The sequence below is a fragment of the Triturus cristatus genome, chromosome 2_1 (genome assembly GCF_964204655.1).
Source record: "Triturus cristatus chromosome 2_1, aTriCri1.1, whole genome shotgun sequence".
NCBI lineage: Eukaryota > Metazoa > Chordata > Amphibia > Caudata > Salamandridae > Triturus > Triturus cristatus.
In genome coordinates, this window is record NC_140581.1 from 890,568,495 (window position 1) to 890,591,048 (window position 22,554).

The 22,554-nt window shown below is 40.9% G+C and overlaps 1 protein-coding gene across 3 annotated transcripts in view; it reads right to left on the minus strand.

Annotated features, from left to right (window-relative positions):
* The window catches only part of TRPM6 (transient receptor potential cation channel subfamily M member 6), a 671,614-nt gene that overhangs the window by 23,195 nt on the left and 625,865 nt on the right, over positions 1–22,554 (minus strand). For all 3 annotated transcript variants that reach the window (XM_085633062.1, XM_085633061.1, XM_085633064.1), the window contains 2 exons: positions 14,945–14,996; positions 1,787–1,893 (listed from right to left, as the gene is read on the minus strand). In XM_085633062.1, coding sequence (XP_085489188.1) covers positions 1,787–1,893; positions 14,945–14,996 — 159 coding nt within the window. The remainder of the gene's footprint in view (positions 1–1,786; positions 1,894–14,944; positions 14,997–22,554) is intronic.

Below are 22,554 nucleotides of genomic sequence, written 5' to 3' on the forward strand. Positions count from 1 at the left end.
AATAGAAACTTAGGGGTAACTGGATGGGCCATCACTGGCAGGATGGGAGGAGCTGGGCCCAGCCTCACTTACACCTCAATCGATGTGTCTTGCCTCTGCACAAAGGAATGCATACCCCCTGTCGCCAGTCTGGAGCCAGGGGAAGGAAGGCAGTGCATCTGTGCACTTCAAAGGCATGCCTTTAAACACTTCTCCCCACTTCAAAGTCACAACTGTGTATAAAAAAAGGACCTCAAACAACACCAATTCAGGACACTTCTGCAGCTAGGGATACTCTGCCAAGAAGGACTGCTGGATTCCTGCAATGCTGTGCTGACCTGCTGCCCTCCAGCCTGGGTCAGAAGGACTGGACTTGCAACTCCTATAGCCAGAACCCAGATTAACTCCAAGAGCTAGTGGGCTGGCCTCCTGATCTAAAGCCTTGGGGACATACGAGGCTTCCAACAACCTTGCATCTGCACTTGAACTCTGCTGCGCGGCACAACCCCAAGCGGAGCCAACGGATCTCTGTTGCTGCATGGATTGGGCCCGTCGCGAATGACTCGCATTACCGGCGCAGAAACATTGCCTTCTGAACTGCCACTGCACGATGCACCCTTGGCTCAGGCCCCTGCACCTCTCAACGGAAGCCTAGAAAATGATGCCGGGCTCTGCATCACATCCTTGCAGCTCCTTGGAACCAACGCGTAACCCCGACTATGCATCGAATCCCCGATACCGGACATCACATTGTAAGCTCTGTCGACAGGATCCCTGATGTCTACACAACAGCTGCATCTCTGAACCAATGCATCGCTTCAGCTGCGCATCACATCTTTGATGCAGATCCACGCATCGCTCTACAAACAAGGATTGAAGGGACTTTTGTTCAGCAGGCCTTACTGGGTCCCTGTAGCAGGCCTGCATTTTATCGCAGTTGGCCTGAACTTGTAATTTTGTCTGGGTTTGACAAGATAACCACAGGTGACACTTTTTGCCTTTTGGTGCTATTTTCGCCCAAAACTTTAAAATTAAATATCTTCGGTTCTATTCACTGGATTTTTACTGATTGTATTTTTTTTGTTTTGGTCTTGGTTCATTTATTGAATTAGGCTCTATTTTTCTAACCCGGTGTGGGATCTTTTGGTGTGGTGTTTTCACTGTTTTACCGTTTGAAGTGTTGTACAAATACTTTACACATTGCCTCTAAGCTAAGCCTGATTGCTCTGTGCCAAGCTACCGGAGGGTGAACACTGGTTAATTTGGGGGTTGCTTGTGCCTTATCCTGACTACAATTGTGATAAATGCTTCACCAGGGCTAACATGTCAGTCAACTGGTAACCCAATTTCTAAAAATAAATCTGTCAGATGTGTAACGTGTTAATCAATCTGCCAAACTCCAAATAACCCCCTTTGTGGTGAGCCTGAAAATTATTTATGGGTCCTGCCTTCCTTTACTTACGTTGGACATGGTGTAAATTAACAGATAATCATATCTCAGGTTATATCACCTGGGCCAGGTCATATTGGTAAGTGTTGCATACTTATGATAAGTGCTTTTGATCAAATATTAACTTTTCTAAAGAGCTTCTTTCCATAATTCTCCAAACCTTTGAAAGCCTTTCAATACAGAGCTGTAACTATTGTTCTAAGAACAGAAAATGTAACTTTTGGGTACTGCTAGAATGTTTTCTAATAACTAACATTGCTAGTAAACCTTCAAGGTCCAATTACACACACACATGGAGCAATGATAAACAACACAAGTAAAAACTGCATCAACATCAAAGATTGTTCTAGTACATACCGGGAAGTTTAAGTTTCCTACAACAGGAATTGCATCGGTGGTTTGCAATAAAGTTTCTCAGTGCATCTTCTCCTAGATTGGCTGGGCCAAAAACCATGCCTCTGGATCTTGAAGGAAATATTGAAGAGAAGAAATCATGAGTGCAAACCAAAGAGAATTCTATGAAAACACTACAGCAGAAAAATCAATTCACAAAGGCATCCGAAAAGATTACAAGCTGGGTGGCATATGCTCATGTGCTAATTGGTCATCTGCTGAGTGCCTATGTGCAAATACACATGTTATTTGCCAAGACCTTTTCAGCAGGTATATCCCAAGAAGTATCTTGTTGGCAACCACAGCACAATTTTGATTTGCACTAGGGTGCACAAATTGGAATTTCATACTAGGTGCACAATTTACATTTTTAGGCTGTTTACCAACAAGATATTCGACTAGAAACATATCTGGTTTCAATGGTGGGTTCAAGACATTCAAGGTTGGGGAAGCCAGCATAAGACAGTGAACATGCACAAACATGCATGAATGTACTAATGTTACATTTATGCATGTGTAACTAAGCATGTGAGGCTTCTGCAAAGTAGTGAAAGCTGGAGTTCTTCTGGAGTACTCCATGAATTCTAAATAGGTCCAAAATTTACTCCAAATGTGGATGAGTACAGGAATACTTGTTAACATTTTTTTTTTCATAATCAGAGCCATAGTCTTCAAACACGGGAGGCCATCATAAGGCTACACTGTTTGAAGACTATAAATCTGATTCTACAAAAAAAAAAAAAATAGGTGAAAAGATAGGTAGTACAAATAGAAAGAAGAAAATGCCTCTAAGGATTGTTTTTGTGCTGGATGGTGCCTGCATTGGAGCTAGGCAGCACTCAGTGTGCCAGTGCAGGGAGAGATCAGGAATGAGTTATATCGTAATAGATATGATGCATTCCTGTTCGATCCCTGTCATGCAGTGGAGCAAGTTGTCTTGCTGCATTGCATGACATTTTGCTAAATCTGGCCCCAAGTGTTAGACAATGTATCTACCATGAAATACTTTAGAGCAACATTTGCTACCAATGTGAACTACCAAAAAGAGACCTAGATGTGGTTGCAGGAATGCACAATAATGAAAAAAATTCTACAAGGGTTTTTTAGAACGAGTTCACTTCACCTTGCAGTGCTCACCATTTTTGCCACTCTTGGCATTAGTGGGTCAGTGCTCATTTGGTCCCTCCTCTAACCTCTCCAACTGATCTTGGTATAACATCTTCAACCTGCGTTTAAAGTGTAAACAAATGTGCTGGGACTTTGTTTTGGAACAGTCAAACCTGCTGTTTGAGAACATTAGTTTTCTGTTGGTGTTCTTTATCCAGCTTTAAAGCACACTAATTCTGCATATTTGCTTTCAGTAGACAGTAGAAGGGCTTTTGGCTTAAAGTTCTCTCTTACTTGTTAGATTAGAGATTCAACAATATCCCCTTACTGGGCCTTTTTCACAAATTAGGTGGATGCCACCAGTAGGAAGTGGGGTTTAAAAGCTCTCTGAGGCCGGGTCACATGCATGCAATGTGAGTAAATGCAAGTTGCTGCAGTGCTGGGGTACAGGGTGACAACTCTTCACCTCCTTGTGCATTGGGTAGGGGAAAAAAAGAATCCCTTCTCTAAAAATAGTGGGGAGACATCATACAGCAACATCTACACTCAATTTGTTTGCTACTCCTGGTGCTATTTTTGTTCTGCACCAAATGCTCAGTCTTTAAGGGGTTTGTGTACGAAGGGGTGCACGGGAACGCACAGGGTGCTGCACTTTTATGTGCTGTGAATACAATCCATTCATAAAGGTAAATATATTGACGCAATACTTTGAATCCCTTTACACCTCTCAAACACCCAAGCAAAACCTCAGTAAATAACCCCTTAGAATCTTCCAAGGCTTGGTTTTGAGTCTCCTAATCTTGATCTGGTACACAACCTACTTAGGTGATATAATATAATTTGGCTTCTACTGTCACCTCAGTGCCAGTGTCACTTACATCTTTAGTTTATTCTTGTCCATCTTTCCTTAACCATCTGCCTTGCATCTTGACTGGTCTAACTGTATTCTGTCATTGACTGGCACTTTGCTCATTATAGGTCTCGCCTATCAGAAGTGCAAGCTGTCAGGTTCCAAAAGCTCTATTGCTTACTTATCAAATATTTACAGTGGGCTTAGATTCCTCCCATTGCTTACCACTGGTTCGCACTCTCACTTGCTTGCCTCTTAGTCAATGATTGGTCTAGCTCTTCTTGTGTTTGTCCTTCCCCTGAGACATGGCTTCTTCCCATCCTTTTCAATTGCTGGCTTGTATCTTTCCACTGGTCACTTTTAGGGAAGTGCTTTTTCTGTTTGGTGAAGCACTCCATGAGAATGCATATGTATTTCTCTCCCTCATGTATTTCTCCCCTTGCTAAATACCTGCCTCCAACACTCTGTGCTGCTTGCTACCTCACATACTGCTCTCAATCACTCGTCTGTTTATCCCACCACCAAATCCCCCAGCACTCTGTGGTGCTCTCTACTTTGTGTGCTCTCTACCCACTCTCCCCACCTGCCTTTACTATACTTAATTTCCCCCAATCCCAACTGCTTACACCTAACCACTTCTCCTTTGCACCCGAACATTTTTTCTATTTTAATTTTTTTTACTTGAGAGGCCCACGGCTGCAATTTGTTGGTGGGCCACTCTGCAATGCTGTGTTGCATTGCATTTTCACGCAAAACAAGTTAGGAAAAGGGCTGCTGTGTCATAACATTCGTCGTGACACATTAATATGCAAGCAGAACGATGGGCTGCATCACTGCACCTTTTTTTTTGTAGATGCTACACAGCATCGATGTGAGGAAATGTGGTGTATTATATGGTGTGGTTGTGCGACCATGTAATACACTTAAAAACCCCTTTAGGACCAGTAGGTTTTGTTTGTTACCCTTAGATCAACTCTGGGTAGCTGTGGATCTGAGCAGGCAGGCCTACATGAAGGAAAAAGTGTACAGCATTTAAACAGCACCAAAATCATTGAAGAAGAAACACACGAGACACTAAAGAAATCTCACAGCAATTTATAAAAATAGTTTAGATTTTTGGCACCCAAATGAAAAAGATCCACCAGAGGGTTCCAGAGATATAGAACTTACAAAGTATAGTAAATCAACACTGTTTACTTCACTGTGAACAAGCATTGGCAAATTCAACAAATTTGAAACAAGCTTTTTTAAGGAAAAACTTGGGTAAGTATCAATGTTGTTATTGAAAGTTACTTTAGGTGACCAACACCTTCAGGGACCCAGTTATGGGGACCAGTAAGGTCCACAGAAACAGTTATGTCTCCAAGAAAAGCAGCCTTCAATTCAGTTCCAGGGTCACTGGGGTAGTAGTTGCAGTCCATGTCTGTACAGTCCCTCTTCACCGATTATTTGGTGCAGCAGGGCAGTCCTTCTTCGGTCCCCTTCTCCAATTCAAACAAGATCTGAGTTTGGGTGCCAGAGGTTCTCTTAATATGCCCAGAAAATGCCTTTGGGGGAGGTAGCAGTCACTAGCCAATGGGTTACTAGGTTTCTTCCCTCCTGATGACAAGTTCCTGTGAAATGTGGCATCAACCTATCCCAGAAGTCTCCGTTCTACCCACTCCCAACATGTCAGATCCCTCTATTGGTCTGCAGTGCTCCCTAACCCATCCCAGATGTGTTAGTACCAAAAGGGCTACACACCCCTGGATAACCGGTTTGACAGCTTGATTCCCCGCTCTGTCCCTAGTGGTAGCCTATCTGTCTGCTTAATCAATAGAGCAGCCCCTCTCCCAAGTGTTGGCCTTTTGCCAATTCAAGACGGTTTTCCTTTGAAGCTCGCCTTTTGGGCTAACACCCATGTGGCTTCCTACCAAAACCTCTGCCCCATGCAGGCTTCTATTTTGCTCTTTTTTGGGAGTCATTCACATTTCTCCTTAGGGGGCACAAGGCTGTCTTTGAGGAAAGTCCTTGCGTATACCCATAAACTGGCACCGAATACCTTGGGCAACTAAAGTGGCAACTTCTAAAGTTGCTCTTTGCCTACCATTGACATTGGATTTGATTTAACCCTCAAATTTGATTCCATACACTGATTCTTTTGATACCTAACAGTACCATCTTTAGTAGTCCCACTCAGAAGTTAGCAGGGCTGAAATGTCAGCCTGTAACTCCATACTTTCCAACCGACCTACGATCCTTATTCACTACAGTAAAAACAACAATGTTTGGTTTTTACTGTTAGAATATGTTAAGGTACATGTTTCACCTTTTAAAATAGAATGTCTTGCCTTGGGACTCAACAGGCCTATCTTAGAGGTGACTTGTATATATTAAAGAGGTATAACCAGGGGGGCGTGGCTTGCGCCCGTTGAAGATGGCGGACACTCCCTGACCTCCCTGGTCACGGGGGAGAACGACGATCCTAACGCGGTGCTGACCGCTTATTCGAACTTCTATTAGCGCGTCCCGCTTGTCGGAAGCGAAGCTGCCTGCAACGATATACTTTACAATAACGGGACCACCATGTAAGAGCCGTTATTTTTATTTGTTCACTCGAGCGCTTCTGTAGCGTTTAACGGCCGCCATTTCAGCTCGCGCGCTGACAGGAATTTTATCACGCACTGCCCTCACGGAGCTCTCCTTGAATTGCGACCCTCTAAATTACCTGGAGCTGCCGTCTGCTGTTGTAATGGGCTGCCTCTTCCTTGCCTCACATAATAAGTACCTATTTTCTTCACGAAGCTAACTTTGTTTAAACAAGCCCTCAGAAAATGACTTTTGTGACCGTTTTTTCTCTGCTTATTAACTCTTTGCTGCCATCTAGTGTCCATTTGCCTCAAACATCCCAAGAACAATAATTTCATTACCAGGAATGGAATGGTTTCTGTGGAGTTTTTTTTTTTTTTACTTTATTCTCTCTGAGGGGGAAAATGTCCTTTATATCCAATTGCTCTTAGTTCTTTAAATATAACTATTTTTTGGTGCATCCAACCTTTAATCTTCTTCAAATTTATTTTGTGGATTATTGCAAATGGAGGGAAAATGAATTATTAAGACTTCAGATAACTTCAACAAGGAGTGTGAATAAATTTAAAGAACTTTTTCTTGCTGTATGGTACACTTTCTTGTCTTTCATTGCACCCAAGTCATGTTATAGTGAACGGAGTCAGATATTGCATAAGAGGACATATGCGTCTAATACCTGGTCTTTGCATCATTCCGAGTTTTGAAGAGTCACGGTCAATAACCAATGAGAGAGGTTACATCAGAGCAGGCTCCCTGAATCGTCACGGCATCTCACGTTTATAGTCCTTCTGATCTGTGTCTGACTCTAAGCTCCTTTCACGGACATATCGTGCATCCTCAGAATCTCTGTTTGCCTTCCCTCGGGGCGGTAATCGTCGATTTTTGCACGATTCTTCATGGGAAAACTCAGGAATTTAAAGTTGTCCACTCCCTCTCCACTTCCTGGGGACTCAGATTCGGATTCTTCTCCTCGAGATAAGGCGGACGCCATCACACCAAAACCAGATCCAATACGAGGAGCCATTCCTAAATCGCGCAATAAAGAGAAGTTGTCCTCTTCCCTCGCTTCTTCTAAACGATTGAAGAAGGATCCACCATCCCCAGAGAGTATCTCTTCATCCGCTCCCATGGATCTAATTCTGGAGGAGCTCCGTGCGTTCAAACCTTTCATGGAGGCTACCACCAAGAACATGCAGGCCATGCAGGAGAAATGGTCATCTTTGGAGTCACGTGTTCAGTCCTTGGAATCCCACACAGACTCCTTACAATCTTCTTGTTCCCACATTCCATCAATGGAAAAGGAGATTCTTCTACTTAAGCGCCAGACGGAGGATTTGGAAAACAGAAATCGCAGAAATAATCTACGCCTTTATGGCCTTCCAGAACTTACAGAAGGGTCAAACCCCACCACCTTCTTCCAATCCTTTCTGGCCAAGATCTTGGACGCCCCAACTTTAACCTCCATCAATATTCAAAGAGCTCATCGCCTTGGCCCGAGGACCACTAGTAAACCCAGAGGTGTTATCATGCTGTTTCTACAATTCACTGATCTCTTACAGGTCCTTTCAGCTGCCAAGCTCAAGAAACAAATTATATGGGAGGGTCATCGCCTCTATCTATCACAAGATGTCTCCAAGGCTACTGCAGATCGTAGGAAGAAATTTTTGGACATGCGGCCTCAGCTGCGGGCCCTAAATGCCAGATATGGTCTACTACATCCTTGTCTCTTCAAGGTCACCTATAAGGACAGAACAATCACGTATGAAGACCCTGTGGCCTTACAGGCGTTTCTCCAACAACATGGCCCTGACGTTATGGATGTATCCAGACCTGGTTGACATACTCTGCTTCTCCTTGTTTGAATTCGATGGTTTATGATTCTGTTGTCTCTTTGTTAACGTTCTTGTTTAGTTAAACCATGACTGTCTCCTTGTCCGACAGTTGTTTTTGCTATCACGTGCCCCCTTTTGTGGTGTTATGAAGTGTAATTTAGCTCATCTGTAGTTAATACTTCTTATTTTTCTGTGACACGTCTTTTCCTCTCATCGCATATCCTTTTTGTTTCTACAGACATTGCCTTCCCTCTTCCAGATGTGTTATGTTATTCTTTTCGCAGTGCGCTATTGGATCCATGGTATTTGAGGTTTGTCTGTGTGTTCTGGTTGTTGTCGTCGCTGTCTCCCGGCGCCATCGCCCCATCCTCGTTTTTTGAATTTTTCGTTCCGTAAGTATGTTCCTCAGTCGTTCGTCTCGAACGTGTACTGTCTTTTTGTTGATTTTTGTCTCTGTCTCTCTTTCTATAATTGACTTCTTACCTTTTTCTCTTTCCTCTCTCTTTTTGCTTCCCCTTTCCTCTCTTTTCCCCCCCTTGTCTCTTCCTCTTTTTGTACTCAGTATTATTCTCATAATGGTTCTCTCTTTTCCTTTCTTCCCTTTTTCCCCTTTTCGCTCCTTCTCCCTTTGCTCCTTCCCCTTTATCACTTTGTTGAGACTTTCTCAATTTTTTCAAATTATTTTTTCTGCAATAACAAGCATGTTGCTGTCAGTTGTATCTCTTTGCTGTTCCATTCCGTGTTACATCATGGAATGTTAAGGGTTTAAACAATCCCATTAAAAGACAAAGGGTTTTATCGCATTTAGCGAGACTTAAATCTGATGTTGCCCTCCTTCAGGAGTCACACCTCTCTGATTCGGAGGCTTTGAAGCTTAAACGTTGTTGGGTGGGTCATGTGTTATGCTCCCCCACAGTTTCCAAGAAAAATGGTGTTGTGATTTTATTACATAAAAAGTTAAATGTTTCTTCAATTTCTCATGAATGTGATATTGATGGTAGGTGGGTTATTGTTACATTACTTATTGATAATATTCCTATCACTCTCTTTAATGTGTATGCCCCAACTGGAATTGATAAATATTTTTGGCCCTCTATTTCAACAAAGCTGTCCACCCTCTCTGGAGATTATATTCTTCTTGGGGGGGACTGTAATCAAATTATCGATCCCTTCCTTGACCGTCATTCCAACGTTAAATTTGTCCCCTCTAGGATGCACTCTCAATTTGTTAACACCCTTCAAAATAATGCCCTGGTGGACATTTGGAGATTATGTAATCCTGATCTCAGAGAATATAGTTTTTACTCCCCTCCACATCAGTCGCAGTCCCGTATTGACCATATTTTCCTTAGCAAATCCTTATCCCAACACGCTATTCGTTCAGATATTGGTTCTATTCTAATCTCGGACCATGCCCCAATTCATGTGGACCTAGACCTACTTCCTTTTTCCCCCCACTCCGGCAGGTGGCGTTTCAATAATGCTTTGCTTACAGATTCGACTTTTTGTTCTAAATTTACTGCCTTCGCCACGGAATTTTTTCTTCTCAACCATACCCCTGACTCCTCTTTTGTTTCTGTTTGGGATTCTTTTAAAGCAGCCTCTAGGGGTTTTATTATTAATTTTGTGGCTAGTCGCAAGAAACTTCGAGAGGCCAAGTCTACAAGCATTTTAGCCAATATTAAGACTTTGGAGCTTGATTATCATGCTTCTAATTCTGAGGCTTCTCTTAAAAAACTTATTGATGCAAAAATCTCCTTCAATAGGTTTACAACTGATGCTGCCTCTAATCTTTTATTAAAATGTAATTCCAGATATTATGGAGGCAAAAACAAAATGGGGAAACTTTTGGCTAATTACTTAAAGATAAGGAAGGACCGTTCAAAGATTGAGTCCATTAAGACTTCCTCTGGGATTTCGTGCTTCAAGGATAAAGATATTCTTTCTGAGTTTGTTAAATTTTATGACAATCTTTATACCCCCGAACACACTCCGGAAACTACGGATCTCCTTTCATATTTTCACTCAATTCCTCCCCCCTCGACCTCTCATGTGGATTTTACGGATCTGGATCGGGACATTACGCCCCTTGAAATTTCTCATGCAGTTTCTAAATTACGACATGGTAAATCCCCAGGCCCTGATGGATTCACTATTGAATTTTACAGTCATTTCGCCTCCCTACTCCTCCCTAAATTATTACTCTTATTCCAATCCTTCCTTGCGGCGGGATCTTCCAGTGGCTCCTTTCAACAGGCTTTAATCTGTCTAATTCCCAAGGAAGATAAGGACCACTCGTTATGTAAAAACTATAGACCAATTTCTCTGGTTAATACAGATTACAAAATTTTGGCAAAATTATTGGCACTACGCATGGATCCCCTCTTACCCGACCTTATTGGTCCTGAACAATCGGGTTTTGTCAAGGGCCGTCTCGCATCTGACAACTCCCGTGTTTTTCTTAATATTCTTAGCAAGACTACCTCTTTGTCACTTCCCTTCGCGGCTATTTCTTTAGACGCGGAGAAGGCTTTTGACAGGATTGGTTGGGATTTTATGTTTCAGGCCTTACGCTGGATCGGCTTTCCCCCCAAATTCATATCTATCATTTCCTTACTCTATTCTAATCCCCAGGCCTCTATTTTTGTCAACAGAATGTCCTCGGATTACTTCTCATTACACAGGGGAGTACGACAAGGCTGTCCTCTATCCCCATTACTTTTTGTTCTAGCCCTGGAACCCTTTCTTACTAGAATTCGTATGGATAACAGTATTTCTGGGTTTAATTTTGGTTCACGTCAGGTCAAAATGTCGGTCTATGCTGATGATATTCTTCTTTACTGCCTTGATCCTATTTCCTCTATTCCCTCTTTCCTTCAACAAGTGTCTTCCTTCTCTGCGGTTTCTGGCTACCGTCTTAATGCTGATAAATGCGAGATTCTTCCCCTAAACCCTCTCTGTCAAAAACATCTCTTTTCCCAAACAGGTTTCTCTTGGCAGCCATCTAAGATCAAATATCTGGGTGTTTGGTTCGCCCCTCTCCTGTCTGACACACTCAAATTTAACTTCGATTATATCTTCAAGAAAATGGACACGGCTATTCAACGTTGGAACCCGCTCTTTCTGTCCTGGTGGGGTCGGCTTAATTCCATAAAAATGATGTTATCACCTCTTCTTCTATATACCATTTCCATGCTTCCAGTACATATTCCAGTTTCTTTCTTCAGACGGTTTGATTCCCTGTTGTTGAAATTCCTATGGAATGGTAAACGCTCCCGGATTGCTTTAGCTTCTCTACGCAAAGATAAGTCCCAATCTGGCGTACGTTTTCCGGATTTCAGAGAATACCATCGAGCTTTCTCTTTGAAGCAATCGATCCGATGGTTCTCTTCTGACCTTCCGTATTATCCACCCGTCTGGTTAAGTATGGAATCCTCTTTTCTTTCCCCTTTTACTTTTCGTGAGTATTTATCTTTCACATCTCCCTTGGTTCGCTTTCGCTCTCCTACTATCTCACATTCTCGCACTCTTCTTCTTCCTTATTTATCATCATCTTACCCGTCTCTTCTCTCCCTTCATGAGCAGCCTATATGGTATAACTCTCTCTTCAAAATACGTAATCGTACTATTTTTTGGAAGTCATGGTACTCTAAAGGATTGTGTTGGATCTCCCAACTAATTTCCCGAGACACTCCTCTCTCTTTTCAAGATCTTAAATCCTCTTTTTCACTGCCCTCCTCTGCTCGATCACAATACATTGCCCTACTTCCAGTCTTGACTTCATATCTTCATTCCTTGGCCCCATCTAACACTGTTCCTTTGGATCGCAAAGCTACCTCCTCATTATTGGAGACATCTCCATCGGCCTCTGCTATCTATAATTCTTTTCGATTCTCCACTAATAGATTAAAATCTAAAATTGAGACTGCATGGGAATTGGATCTTACCCAGGACTGGCCTTTGTCTTTCTGGGACAAAATATGGACTAAACTTCATAAAACCTCTAGAGCTGCTAATACTACCCAAACTTTATACTTTATTTATACTAGATCTTTATGTACCCCACACGTTTTATCTCGCTTTTCACCTGACACATCTCCTACTTGTTGGTCCTGTCCCTGTCCTGTTGCAGATCTCAAACATATGTTGTTTGATTGCCCCCCTATCTCCAAATTTTGGCACCTGGTCTGGGCGCAAATACAAACGATATTTCATTTTCAAATTCCCTTCTCCCCTCTGCAAGTTTTTCTAGGTTCCCTATCACCAAGTCTCCCGCGATCGCCTCCCCACTATCTATTACTTGACCTCTTAATTGCTGTGGCTTTTCATACCATTACCTCTAATTGGAAACAGGCTGCAAACGTCTCCTATCACTCTTGGTGGAATGCAGTTTGCTTCCACCATCGTTTAGATACCAATTTCGTATCTCCCATTTCCCTAGCAGTTAAGCGTGACCTGCTTTGGTCACCTGTGGTATCCTATCTCTCCTCCTTTGCCCCAACACATGCTTCTCCAGACCTTGACACTGTTGAAGTACGTAAGCCGCCATGAGTTGATTTTTTACTGCTATAGTGTTACCCTTTGTTATGACATTGTTTCTATTGTATCATATGATATTTTCTTATATATAGGTTTGTTTGTATTTTTCATGCTTGTCATATTTACTTTTATTGAGAGTCCCCATTGTATTGCTTATTATATGTAATATTTACCATGATTGATTGTACCCCCCTCCCCCCTTTTCTTTTTACTTTAATAAACTCAAACTTTAAAAAAAAGAGGTATAACCAGGTTTTGCTATTACCTTAAATGACAAAGTTGAGTTAGTAGTTCTCAACTGCCCTTCCAGTCTGCAGTGACAGACTCTGAGCCATGGTTTAAAGTATCCCACTCAGGGTGGCATAATAAGTGCTGCAATCCCTGAAGGGACATTCTAACTTATAGGCCTGGGAATCCATGGTAGCATATACTAGGGAATTAAAAGTAAGTTAGTCTATGCCAATTGGGTATATGCCAATCAACCATGTACCTTTTTAAGGATCAGAGGACATGCACTGAGTTGTGATTAGCAGGGTTCAGGGCATTTCAGCCATTACACCAGGACCTAAAAGTCAAAAGGGGGCGAAAAGAGGAGCAAAACCTACAAAAAGCCTGTTTCCTCACAATTGGCAATCAGCATTTGACTTTTTCCTGCTGCTGCACAGAGGAGGCAAAAAAAGTAAGACCTGGTGGTTTTACAAATGCTTATTTAATGAAAACTTTCAGAAATGAAATACGGTACTCAACTGCCTACTCACTAAACACTACATTAAATTCCTTATGTAAAGCCATCCTTTTTCCATCAATCACTGTAAGAAGCCCAGCTGCTAGAAATCTCAGCATGCTCTTTAACTCCTGCATCAATCTGAAACAGGCAAGACTGGAATTTACTGAAACCCACAGAATAAGCATGAGCCACGGGCAGGAGTGTTGAGCAAAATCCCTAGTATGAAGGTGCCATTTGAAGTCTCCATTTCTATGTATCAGAGTATCAGGGCAGACATTGTTATCAATAGAGATGTTTTAAGGCATGGGCAAAGTGGGCAATTGCTCAGTGCACCCACCTTCCAAGGTGCACCCTGGGAAAGCGAGCTGTCTCTCAATCTCACATCTGTGTATTTCTCCATCTTAGCCTTTAACGTAATATTCAATATTGTTTGACGTCATGGAGCCTGAATTGGTAGTAAATGGGAAACAATATACAAAGCTGTTCTGGACAGGGGCCCCTAAATGTTGTCTTGACTGGGCCACCAAAATACTTAAGATGACACTGGTTACGAATAGTGTCACATGGAAGCAGGGGTGAAAAGTATATTCAGGTTCTTCTGCCTAGCATTGTGGGAACGCTATGGAGCGATTATACTGAGAAACAAAATGTTTAGTTTGTCTGTGGACTGTTGATCTACAGGGCCTGACAGGTTGCTTGTCACAAATGTGACTGATATCCCGCCCATCTTATTACAAGTGCATTATATTATATGGCACTTGAAATAAGGCAGACAGGATATTTGGAATGTTTGTTTCGAGCCACCCATCCTCCAAACTCTAATTCAGACTCTTAATTCCCAGAGTGTATTGTGCATCTTTCTTGACCATACTATGTAAACAAATGCTGGACTCTAAAAAATACCCTTGAATAGTATTTTGAGACAAGGTCAGTTTACATGTCAAGGAAAGCAGCACTACTGGGTGGACAAAAAAAGTAAGATTAGCATCAGGGGGTGCTTTACGGTTACTCAGAATCCCACATTCACCAAGTTATTTACACTTTGTTGTTCTCAAAACCTAATCTTTCAGCTGACTAAGCACATTTTGAAATGTTGTCCACCTCATTTCATGATGTATTTCACAGTTCCATTCTTGCTTAATAAAAAAACTATTATCATTCATATTGCTATAATCAATTGTTCAGACAGTTGTGAAAATGTTCTTTGTATCCCATTCACAATTCTTTCATAGGTACAATGTAATTCTTCTATAGGATGCCTGCAGATAGCTCTTTTCTACGAATCTACACCAATATAACCTTTTTAATCATTCACGTGGAAAGCATACTACACTGTTAGTACATAACTACTACATATTACTATTAATAAACATATTTGCAACATTTGAATACGCATAGATCTGCTCCTGGAGTGGAAAGATCAACAGAAAATGTCCCTAATTTCAAAATGGACACAGCAAGTTTCAGAACAGCAGCTTGTTAAATGAGATTAAACTTACTGCTTGTCTTCTGGTTTAATCACAGATGGATCTGTAAGGTTTTCTCCAACACCTGGAGAATACAATTTCAAACAAAGAAAATAAATGAATGGAGACCACAACACATATTGCACATTTTACTAAAAGCAATTTACTTCCTTGCCCCACATCTTGGATGTATTTTTCTTTGCTCGTTCTGACACCCTCCATCTTCTCCCAACCAGCTGAAGAGTTTGCCTACCTCCACTACCAGAAATACCCTACCATGAGGTGTCATTTCTGTTCCCCCAACTCAGAGCTTCTTAGGGTCTTTCATCCACCCTTCCAATGACCTTGTCAAATCTTCTTAATACAGGTTGCTGCCCTGCTCAGACAAGTGTGCTTCTTTGTGCCTGAACAAATGTGGGGACTCGAAACCAAGCCCCCAAGCCCCCAGACCCCAGACCCCTGATAGCTCTGTTCCCTTCTTTCTACCTGCTGACCACCCCCCCCATTGTCTAAAATACTCTGTATCATATACCTTTCAGAGATAGGTAGCATTCTTCAGCTACTTAGTTGTAAATATAAATTGCTTGACTGCAATATATAATATGAAATGCTAGTCTAAGTCTAACCCTTCTGCAATTTGATGACATATGCACGCAGAACCTAATTCCCTCGCTACCATGATTATTATTGAATGTAGCTTATAATAATGTTCAGAAAACCACGTATGTTATTAAAAGTCTTTGGAAGAAACCGGAGACTGTAACTCCACAGATGAAAATATAACTGTAGTTCTTTAGAGTCCATCAAGAAACAAAACTGGCTTTGAAGTAATGTCCAAGATCATACAACTGCTGCTGGTGGCACTACAACATGAATAAGGTTCACTGAAGAATTCCAGATGATTTCATGATGAGTATATTGCAGAGAAGACTGCAACACTAGTCAGTCCTGAAACATACGATATATTAGAGTTCAAAGATGGCCACCACATTTTAGTTCACATTTGTTCTCTTTTGGAATGTGATTCTCACTATTTGGGTGACATCTTGGTTTGCGAAAGATACACCAAACCCTTCCCATTTCAGCTTCAAGTTTAGAATTAAAGAGTATTAACTTAAATCAGAATTCAATATTAATGAACTGAAAACAGTACTCAAAATATAAAAGTCCTGAATAAAGAAATCTAAGAAACTACAAATGCATATGTCCATCTACCTTGTTTAGCCTCCATGGTCAAAGGTGTTCCGCCATAATATTGTTTCCAAAATATCACGAGACACTAATATCATATAAAGAAGTATTGTGATGTCAAAAATATCTTGGAGAATACTGAAGGTAAGAATGTCATTTTTTAGGTACTTTATATATATATATATATATATATATTACCTACTGGTGGTCGCCAGTAGGTAGTTATAGTTAGGACCCTGTTTCCATAGGAAAACCGCAACATTCTATTTTGAATAACTTTGGCGCCGGTCGACGAATCCTCGCGAAATTTTCAAAATAGGTGGGGCGCTGCGCTCCGCTCCTACCCTGAAAGTCTCGGGGGGATTCGTCAAGCGGGGGCTGAGAACTGCGTTAAGTGGGCGTGCACACCACGAATGGGCGCGCACGCCGCGAAGCGCATCGTGTGTACATGGCCCATCTAGCGTAACGTGGGCACGCGGTGCGCGTAGCGCACCGCGTGCCCACCGTGCATGCACGGCACTAACTGCGTAAAGTGGGCGCGCGGTGCGCGAAGCGCACCGCGTGCTCACTGTGCGCGCACGGTGCGCGAAGCGCACCGTGCGCGCACGGAACGAACTGCGTTAAGTGGGCGCGCACGCCACGAATGGCGTAAAGTAACTTAGCATTTAAAAAACCATACAAATTCACTGAAAAAACCATAGGTTTCACACACGTTATAGTTAGGAATTAGCATTTAAAAAACCTTGCATATTCACTGAAAAAACCATAGGTTTCACACATGTTATAGTTAGCGGAAATTTTACTGATAAAAAACCAATGAAATTCCCCCGTTATAGTTAGTGTAGGCAACTATAACTCACGCGACCGCAATCTTCTGCTGATGACATATGTGTCTTTATGAAAAAAAAATATTTGTAATATATGTATAGCTAAAAATTTATGGAAGAAGACATGGGCAAATAAGTGTCTAAATACAGTATTAGCATCAGCAGAGAATTGCGGTCGCGTGAGTTATAGTTGCCTGCACTAACTATAATGGGGGAATTTCATTGGTTTTTTATCAGTAAAATTTCCGCTAACTATAACATGTGTGTAACCTATGGTTTTTTCAGTGAATATATATATATATATATACATATTATGTAGTTGTATAAAATGCATTTTTTATGTGTTGTGTTTATTAGCTTTTGTTTGATAAGTGATTATTATTTTACTGGTAAGTGAGTGTTGGATCTGCCTGCCTTAGGGTGGTCTTCTAACCAACCTTTTCCCCCCCCCCCTATTTTGTTGCATTTGTTTTTCTTGGCTTTATGAGTCTGTGCTCTTTACCATTGCTGACCAGCGATAAAGTGTTTGTGCTCTCTTTCTAAAACATGGAAAAATGGGCTTAACCCTTATTAACATATCGATTCAATAACTTTATTGGATCATTATCAAATAAGATCATAAAAGTACATTAAAAACAAAAAAATTAGAGTTACACCTATTACCAGCATGCTGTTACAATTCATGTATTCCAGAGAGACAAAAAAAATCAGTAATGATAAGAAATCATTATAAAAATTTGCCATATACATACACAGATGCTAAATTAAAATATGAGTTAAAACAGATTACAGGTAAAAATTGTGGGAATCTAAATCAATAAATGCCAGGGCCAATTAAAATATCTAATTTACTTATAAGTCCCTTGTAAAGTAGTATACCATATACCCAGGACCTGCAAATTGAGGTCTACCAGTGGGCCTGCAGCACGTATTGTGCCACCCACTTAAGTAGCTACTTAAATCATGTCCCAGGCCTACCATTGCAGCTTGAATGCAATTTTAAATGGGCAGTTCGAATTGGCATTATCATCCCCTTTGCCAAGCCTTAAACTCCCTTTCTATTGCATATAAATCACCCCTAAGGTAGACCCTAGATAGTCCATTAGGCAGGGTGCATTGTAATCAAAAGATTTGACATGTGCTTTAAAGTTTTACATGTCCTGGTAGTGAAAAATACCTAAACTCGCTTTTTACTAGGCCTGCCTCTCTGATAGGATAACACTGGGTTGTCTTAATACATTTAATAAACGCTAACGTTTGATTGGGAACATGTAAACATTTCATGTTTGGGGAGTGAAAAAATGTAATGTAAAACCCTTTTAATGGTAAAGTCGGATTTTACGGTCGATTTGACAATGCCACTTTTAAAAATGTGCCATTTTCTTGCCCCAGTTATCTGGTGCCTGCAGCCAGTTCCTGGGTCACATGACTGGGTGTATTTGGCAGATGGACTTTGTTTATTCTTTCCAGACAGTCACACAATAGAGGAATTAGGTGTGCCCGGATAAGCCATCACTGGCAGGATAGAGAGGGGGCACTTGTAGCTGAATAGGCTGTGACTTTCCTTCACACAAAGGACTTGTTACTCCTACATTATTCATGCAGACAGCTTGGAGAGAGGGCAGGAGAGGAAGGAAACATCAAACACTTCAAAGGGAATTCTCTTGAAACATCTCCTACTTTAAAGAAGGCACCAGGTATAACAACAATACCCTGTAGCAAGATTTGACACAATGTGATACACATGTGTTCATTTATCACAGCAGGGAATACTGTTGGGACCTCTGCAAATGCAAAATATACAGTTGAGATGTACATGACTAGTCAGATGTATGTCGGACATAAGTAGTAGGATTATGAGGTTAATAGATGTCTTTATAATTCATCTTCCTAGGTGCTTTGTCAGATGGATTATCTGTCCTGAGGAGACCAATTACAAGTTATTTGTGGGTCAAAACGTCGACATTAGAGTGAGGGTCATTTAATTTCAATACATTTTTATCTCTGGATCACTTTTGATGCTGGACTGAAAATTCTAAATTTTGGATACCTACGATGTATATATGTATCACAGCTTAATTGTTTCACTATATCACTTATAAGTACTGCACCATGTGTACTTGATTGTTTTAATCTCTAGTACACTGTGGAAAGAATAAAACATTTGTAGTTTATGTAGATGATCAAGGTTGACATGCAGTCTAATCTCATGGGTCTTTCTGATTGAGTCCCACTGAATCATTTGTCTTATGTTTAGATATACACAGGTTCCGTTGATTGGGCAGACTAGGGTTTGGTACTGTGTTTTTTATTATAATAATAGCAGCCACTGGTCAGCGAGGACCACTGTTTGTGAAGTGGTATTACAGATAATGATTTGGCTGGGGGACTTAGCACTAGGGTATGGCAAAGGAGACCATACCCTACACTGAGGAATATATTGCAAAGATAATAGGGGTCAATCGTTATTAGGACCTGAGACTAGTTCAATATAGAATAGTTCTAAAATAGACTTAGACACACTTGAGAAAGCAGTGCAAACTGAACTACATGGTAACCTTCTTATAGAAATCTAAACGCTGATATTATTCCCCTAGGAATACAAGTAAAGAATGTCCCTATCATCTTTGTACATAATGAAAAATTCAGAAACAATATTAATTTAATCTCCAAAAACTGCTCAAGCTACTGGATGGTATTGGTAATAGATATGGCCTTGGAAAAACTGACAGAATTTAAGAAACAAATTGATGAACTAGAAAACGCAAAAGCTTCTCTGGAAAATTTACTAAGGAGCTTTGCTGATTTTTATTCCATAAACCTTGGTAAAAAAATAGACAACGTTCATAAAGATAAGGCAAGATACAACAAAGAGCATATTTAAGAAGTGAATATTATACTCATGCAAGTAACCAGGTGATCAGGCCAAGCCATCATTATAAAAAAATACCCTAACTTTCCCTGACACATCTGATAGCTCTGATGAACAAGAGGAACCTGTTACCAGCAGCGCAGGTCTGTCACACCCATTCCTGCCACCTCAGCAGCATTCTTTTAGGATTCAACAGCCCACAGAGAGCAAGGGGGAGGAGGAGGGGCAGATGCAGTGGCAGAAGATGGCACAAAGGCCAATACCAACCAGGAGAGAGACAGACAAGAAACCAAACTTATAAATGGTAAACTGAGAGGGACAGGTTCAACATACATCCGTCTCCCCCATATTTAGCATTTCCACGTACATACTTACCCACAATAAGATAAAGGTTTTAGATTGAGGGTTGAGTTTGTAATAACAGAATACCCAGATTTTCTTAAAATTAAAACTGAAATATTGCAGTTTTTTTTAGAAAGATTAGACTGAGGTATTTCTTTAGCGATAGACCCTCCAACAACATGAGAGAGAATCCTGGATTACAATTACGTTCTATCCTCCATCACATCTCATGCCAGTAGCGATCCTTATATTTGAGTATTTGGCATAAAACAAATTCAAACACTGGAAGAGAGGAATTATTATGTACATTATAACATGAAAATATGGTTATTGACACAGGAAAACAGATTCTGGTTACTCTTGACAGAATCCCACAGAAAACAGCTATGGATACCATACGGAAAATGTTTGAGCCCGACCCCCTTAAAATACCCTGTAGAGTTCCTTGTACAACTAAGTGAGATTGTCTAGGAATTAATTACTTTATGCTCAAAGGTGAATATTATTTACAAAAGAAGAGTGTTGCAATGGGAGCTTTTACCTAATATAGCGAATTTAGTGGTGGTGGAGTTAGAGAATAAGAAAGTTCTATCTATTTCCAAGCCATGTAGATGAAATACCATTTGTAAAAAAAAGATACCGTGACAATGTTTTCATGATATGAGATGGAGAAAGCCAAGACCCACTAGAATTTGTGAAATGGCTTAATTACACAAGACTTAGACTCAAGGTTCTCCTAATATCGGAGCAAAGTACAGATAAGTTATTTGGGCATTTCGGCGAAATAAAGTGATGGTACATTATACACATCACTATATAGGAAACCAACTGATAAGAACTCATTATTAGCTTATCAGTTTCTACCCTAGATCATTGAAGAATAATTTGCCCTATTGCCAATTCCTCCACTTGGAGGTTTCGCACTATGAAAACAGTCTACTACAGGAAAGCAGGGCCTCTATCTACCAAGTTTATTGAGAGAGGGTACCCACGTACAATAGTACACAACGCATTGAAGAGAGCATGGTATTGCCCGAGACAGACTTTTTTACACTCGAGATAGGTCCATCATGGACAATGAGCGCTTGAATATGGTTACCACTTACAATCCAGTTAGCAATGCCATTAGTAAAATCATTATTAGACATTGGCACATTGTACAGGATGAAATCACAACCAATCCTATGTTTGCACAGAAAAGAAATAAAAGCGTGAAAGATCATATTGTGACGGTGTATAGGGAACCTCAGAAACCAGAGACAATAACAGAAGCTTCGGGATTACCATCTATCATAGATCCCTTGTGATGTGGGAAGTGCCAAGTGTGTAGGTTTATGTTAGACATGAAAACAATTGAGGTAGATGAGGTGAAAATTGAACTTGGTGGTGATTCAACCTATAATAGCACGAATGTGATATACATCAGTATTTGTGATCTTATATGTGTGGTACAAATGACCCAAATTGTTAAGCAAAGGGTCGGCTAACATCAAACAAGGATCAGGTGTCGTACAGAGGAGGCACCACTGGTCAAATATTTAATCTACAATACAAGGAGGAAATGTTGAAGTGGTACGTGATTGAAGTGGTCAAATATGACTCCAGGGGATAAAATCTGAATGAACTGTTGAACCTCCGGGAATGCAGATGGATGGACCATCTCAAAAGTGCAGCACATGGGCTTAACAATGAATGTAAACTGACATTGGTGATTGCCTCTTTGAACTGCAGTTACAATGCCCTCATGCAGTCCAATTGCAAACTTCAGTAGGTATACAATGGTATATGTCTACAGATCTGGTTTGAGGATGTGATCAATATTTGCTCAAGAAAATAATTATTGTGCGTCTAACCTTACTTGGGAAACATCACCAGTATGCTCTTATCTTGACAGTCAAGACTGTTTGAACGAAAAAACTAAGAGATGCTAGTAATGAATATGACATATTATGTGGGCTCTATTGGGACTGGTTAGGACCTCTACAAATGCAAGATATAGACAGTTGAGAGGTACATTTTTAATTAGTCAGATGTATGTCTGACATAAGTAATAGGCTGTCGAGGTTAATAGATGTCTTTAAGATTTATCTTCCTAGGTGTATATTTCGTTTATTAGAACATTGGAATGTGGAGAACTCCATTGAATACAATGGAGTGCTCCGTGCTTCTATGGGCTGGTAAAGGCAGAGCAACATTCCAATGTTGCATTTGTTCACAGCTATTGTTGTGAACAAAGGCCTCTCGGAGCTCGAGTGGATTTAAAGCTCCGAAACGCCTTTGTTTTATTTGTTAGAACATTCTGCCCTCTAGTGGCAGAATGTTCTAATAGCCTTATCGCCCTTCCTAGCTGGGGTATACAGGCTAATAAAGTCCCGCTACCTTGTTAAAGGCCCTCTCCTTTGGCTTGGGTC